Raw genomic sequence first — 5,151 nt, forward strand, 5'->3', positions numbered from 1 at the left:
GCTTGGATGGAATACATGATAATATGATGAAGGAAGGAAAAATAAAAGAAAAGAAAGAATGAGATATGTGGTGGATGATGGTATCTCTAAAACCAGAGAGTTGCTAAGTATCTCTGTCCCCTTCTTCTATTCCCTTAGGCCTCTTTATGTAGGCTTCAATTGGACTTGGACTTTATCTGTCGGTTGCTAAAATATTTTATCTTTATTTAATTAATTGGCAACTTAATTTCTGTCCAATTTCCAATTTTGCCCCTCTTATTTGACCATTTTTACAATATTGACCAGAATTTAACCAAAGTTTGACCAGTTGACCAGATTTGACCAATTTGACTGTGCAATCATAGACTGACACGTGGCGTAGAGAGTCTCTCCAGAATTAGGGTTTGCTCCTCCTTCCTCCTTTGGCTGCTGCCCTGGATTTCATGGAGGCTTGTGGTTGCTGTCATGGTCTGAATGCGTTGCGACGGCTCCGGCAAGTGGTGGTGGCACTGCTGTTGTAGGCTCGTTGCAATGACGCTAGCCTCGCATGTATTTGTTTGAATTCCTGTGCGATGGCAGCAAGCTCACGTGCGCGAGGAAGATGATGATTGCGGATCTGGTGCGTGTTGCTGCTGGAACGGGTTCTCACACTTACGTTGATGCTCGTGCTGGTTGAAGGTGTGTTGAACGCTATTGTTGCTGCAATGGAGGTGTTACTCGCAGTTGCAGATCTGCGTTCTCGGGTAGAAGAACTCGCGGTGACTGCTACGAACGGTGATGCGCAAATGCTGGTTCGTTTCTGCAATGGAGAAGATGGACGCGCAAATGGTGCGGACGAACATGGAGATTGCTACGTTGTGTAAATAGATTTATAATGCTGCGAAGATTAGAGTTCGTTGCGGAGAAGCTCACGGTGGTGCTGCAGACCTGTGGTGGAGACGGCGCGAGAAGATGGTTAAGGTTCGAACTGCTGCCATGATTGGTTCTTCTCCGGCAACGAGCGATGGTGGCTGGTGAGTGCGTCACAAGCGCGGTGGGTGCGTCGTGGTGGCGCGAACGATGTGCGAGGAAGATGGTGGAGTCTGCTGCAGGCGCAGAGGCTGCTGCGTGGAGTTGCGGTTGCTGGCGTGAGTGACAGCTGCCGTGGAGGGTGGTCATGGTGGCTGAAATTAGGGTTAGGGTTTCATGTGAGATGGAGGAGATGATGACGTTGCAGTGTTTAATTGGTGCAAATTAGTTTGCAAGGATAATGACGCATGTTAGCATTTGGTTGGCCTGATTTGAAAGGTGGGGATTGCCACATGGCAGCATCTGGTTGATTGGAGTTTAAGTGGTAGGAGGGGTGCAACTTATTGAAAACTGGGGGGGTAGAACAGGTTTTTGGTGGTCCACTTTAGAAGGAATGTGTAAATAAAATCTGGGGGTGCATTTAGCTCCTGATTTATTCTTTTCCAGAATTTCCTGATTTTGGACTTATTTTGTAACTTTGAATATTTCAAATCCACACTTTTAATGACCCAAATTAAACTTCAGTTGCATTAACAAACGTTAGAATATCCAATAATATTTTATGCAACTAAAGTCAATTTTTACGCCATTTTTACCTTACGTACTCAATAAATCCAATAATCATAAATCTTAATTAAATCAATCCTTAAGCACAGAAAATTCAATTAAATCCTTAAATTTAAACATTAAATGAGGGCAAAAATTTAGACTCATCAACTGTCGTCTTTCTTCTTAACTAGTAACACTAGCGCTCCCTAAGGTGATACACTAGGTCTGGTAAATTGTTTCTCCAGCAGTTCTTCAATATTTTTCTTCAACTCTACTAGCTCAATGAGGTTCATTCTGTAAGGTGCTATAGACATTGGCCCTGCCCCCGGCACCAGATCAATGGAGAACTCTATCTCCCTAGAAGGGGGTAAGCCAGGCACGTCCTCAGGGAACACATCTTAGAAGTCCCTTACCATAGGTGTTTCAGTATTTATGCTTCCAGTCTCAACAGATAGTTGAGTCAGAATCAAGAAACACTGAGATCCTTCCTTCATTGCTTTATCCACCTGCTGGGAGGACATCAACAAATATTCTTCTTCCAAGCTAGGAAACAACACCTTTTTCTCGTTGCAATCAATGAGAATGTGATTGGCAGATAGCCAATCCATTCCCAAGATTACATCTAACCCTTCCAGAGGTAAACAAATAAGGTTTACCCTGTACTTGCTCCCCTCAACCTCGATCAGACACCTAGCACACACTATCGAGGTTCTGACTAACCCAGAAGCAGGCGTGGACACCACCAGGTCATACTGGAGTTCCCTCATCGGAAGACCCAACTCTACCACTTTAGATTCCGACACAAGGGAGTGCGTCGCTCCCGAATCATATAGAACATGTAAGCTCCTACCAACAATCACACAAGATGCGATGATACGATTACCTGATCTGGCTGCCTCTGCACCTCCCCTCGTCTGATATGGCTGAGGTTGTGATGGAGGCCTCGACACTGTACTCCTACCAGCGGGGCAATCCTTGATGAAGTGGCCCTCATGGCCACATCTATGACATGTCCTCCTGCCAACAAGTTAGGGGCAAGCACTCTTCATATGAGGTCCTCCATAATGAAAGCATTGTGGCCTAAAAGGCTAAGACTGCTGAGGCTGATGTGAAAACCTCCTAGGCCCCTGAGGCTGAGGCTTAGAGTATGGCTTCCTCCTGTCGTCGTGTTTGCTCGTGGACCCAGATGGTCCTCCTAGCTTCTGTTGAGATCACTGCTGAGCTTCAACTTCAACCTTAAGCTTATCCATTACTCTTGCCTTCTTTACCAAGGCAGGGAATTCCTTGATAGAGAGTGGAGCCACCATGAGTTTGAGATCGCCTCTCAGCCCATTCTCAAACTTCCTACACTGTCAGTCCTCAACCATCTTTAAGGTGTGAAATCTGCCCAGGTGTTTAAACTTTTCAGCATACTTTGATACTGACATGTCTCCTTGCATCAGCTGCAAGAACTCAACCTCCTTTGTGTACTTCACACTATTTGGGAAGTACTCAGCATAGAACTTCTTCTTAAACAACTTCCAAGTGATGGGTTCCCTACTATCTTCCAACATCATCTTCATGCTGGACCACCAATGCACGACCTCTCCAGCAAGAAGGTACTCAATGTATGGTAATCTGTTCTCTACAGGACATCTCATTGCATTATAGATTCGTTCCATATCCTACATCCGATGATCGGCTCCATCCGGGCTAGTCTTGCACTCGTGGTGGTGGAGCTTGGGAAGAACCCGCTACTGAACGGTTTTCTCCTAGCTGATGCAGGGCTTCCAAATGCCTCTGCTGAGTCGCCTCTGCTGCTAGTCTTGCAGACTCCATCTGTTACAAGGCTAGGTTTTGTTGATTCACCATGTTAGCATTCTGCTACTGCATGGCTGCAATCATTGCCTCAATTGCTCCCACCAAATGAGGATTATCTAGGTTTGGAAGAGGAGGAGGAGGAGGCCTAGGTGCCATAGCTCTGACCACACAAAGAAAGGAACCATCAGTTTAGCTAACAAATACCACAACCACGCCAAAGACACTAAGAGGAACACACAACAGAAACTAAGCAAGCTCACACCTACAGATCCTAAAGGAACCAGGCTCTGAGACCAAAAATGTAACATCCTGTTTTAATAGTTTTTACACTATCTGGAAAAACATTATATTATGATAATTCAAAGCAGATGATAGGAATAAGCTGATATAAACTATCAATATAGTCATCCCAAAAATAATTGTACATGTATTGTCTATCAACACAGCCTACACTAAGAAAGGGTTACCAAGCACCCAACATCTAAGCAAAACATAGAACAAATACTACTGCTGGATCGCTCACGTCACCACTCAACTCCTATCCCGGAGGGGTGTGTCTGCGCCTGCACTTTTATCTTTTCACACCAATTATAGGCGATCATTGCAAAAGAGAAAAGACACAAAAAGAAACAACATATGCAGGAAGGGTAAGCTAACTTAATTTAGAGAAAATCATGCAGCTTATTAATTATACATCAATCAAGGTTTATCACATTTATCAGAATTATTCAAACCACCACAACCACAACATATATTCGTGACTCTAGACTCAATATCCAAATTATGTAAGAGACATTGGAGCTCTTGGCGGCTTGCACCTGTGATGGTTCCCAAACTTTGCAGAGTTTTGGCCACAAAGGGTTATCACCCAACCACTCCCAGGGTAAGTCCCATTCGCGTCTATGACGGATCGGGTCCATAGACTAGGACCTCCTGCTACTCCTCCCGACATAATTTATTATACTCTATATGAGTCTTAATGTTTATTGGAGCGTCAAGATACCACCAAACTAAGTCCTCATGTCCTTACATTCACTAAAACCTTCCCTTTTAGAATTTCCCTTGAAATCCTAATTCAATCACATTCTCTAATGAACCAAATCCACACAACTCCATCACGTATACTATCTTTCATAAAAACTCGAGCACAAAAGAGACAAATATCACATCAATTCACTTAGTATAGCTTCATTTAATCTAAAACAGAGAAGTAACTAAATTCTGTAGTGAAACTCGTTCAAGCTAGAGGATCTCGCCTAAGCTAGAGAGTTGTCTCGCTTAGGCGAGTCACTCTCGCCTGGGCGAGACCCCAAATAGAGAGCAACCCCAAATTTGAGCAAATTCTCACTCAGGCTAAGCTGTTTCGCTTAAACGAGAGTGACTCTCGCTCAAGCGGAACCAGCTCGCCTAGGCGAGACCTCACGCAGCAACAAGGGTGAATTTCTGGTATTTTCACTCAGGCGAGAGCTGCTTGCCTTGGCAAAACCATGCAAAACCACACAGTTCATGCCAAAATCGCAATTCACCACACATTATTGTTCCTACTCATCAATCAAGCACCCAATCATGCAATCCTAGCTCTAATTGACAATTTTTATACGAAATTTGAGTGAAAGGTTAGCTTCCCATACCTATTTCTGATTTTTGACTTGGCAAGACACTGCATCAACAGTGAGGGCACAAAACCTCAAACCAACCTATGTAAATGCAACACAGTGTTGCAAAAGAAGATATAGACCTAGTTAACTCAGAAACAGGAAGTGAATTCTGTATGGAGAATAAGGAAAAGCTTTACTTGGTTTGACTCACTCTGAA

General features: G+C 43.9%; 1 protein-coding gene across 1 annotated transcript; it reads right to left on the reverse strand.

Annotated features, from left to right (window-relative positions):
* Positions 1-1,934: 1,934 nt before the first annotated feature.
* LOC114172432 (uncharacterized) lies at positions 1,935-3,354 on the reverse strand. Its single transcript, XM_028056912.1, has 4 exons — positions 3,267-3,354; positions 2,962-3,160; positions 2,752-2,880; positions 1,935-2,553 (listed from the first exon to the last, which is right to left on the reverse strand). The coding sequence occupies exons 1-4, from the start codon at positions 3,352-3,354 to the stop codon at positions 1,935-1,937; spliced, it is 1,035 nt and encodes a 344-aa protein (XP_027912713.1).
* Positions 3,355-5,151: the final 1,797 nt, after the last annotated feature.

This window comes from Vigna unguiculata, chromosome 4 (genome assembly GCF_037176805.1).
Source record: "Vigna unguiculata cultivar grain cowpea cultivar isolate G323 ecotype 2 chromosome 4, ASM3717680v1, whole genome shotgun sequence".
NCBI lineage: Eukaryota > Viridiplantae > Streptophyta > Magnoliopsida > Fabales > Fabaceae > Vigna > Vigna unguiculata.

Bases quoted from the DNA above. Each gene is read 5' to 3' on its own strand.
- LOC114172432 (XM_028056912.1), bottom strand. From the start codon at position 3,354: ATGGAGTCTGCAAGACTAGCAGCAGAGGCGACTCAGCAGAGGCATTTG. The intron at 3,161-3,266 runs GTTCTTCCCAAG...GATGTCCTGTAG, and splicing joins AGAAAACCGTTCAGTAGCGG to AGAACAGATTACCATACATT. The intron at 2,881-2,961 runs GTCAGTATCAAA...CTGACAGTGTAG, and splicing joins CAGCTGATGCAAGGAGACAT to GAAGTTTGAGAATGGGCTGA.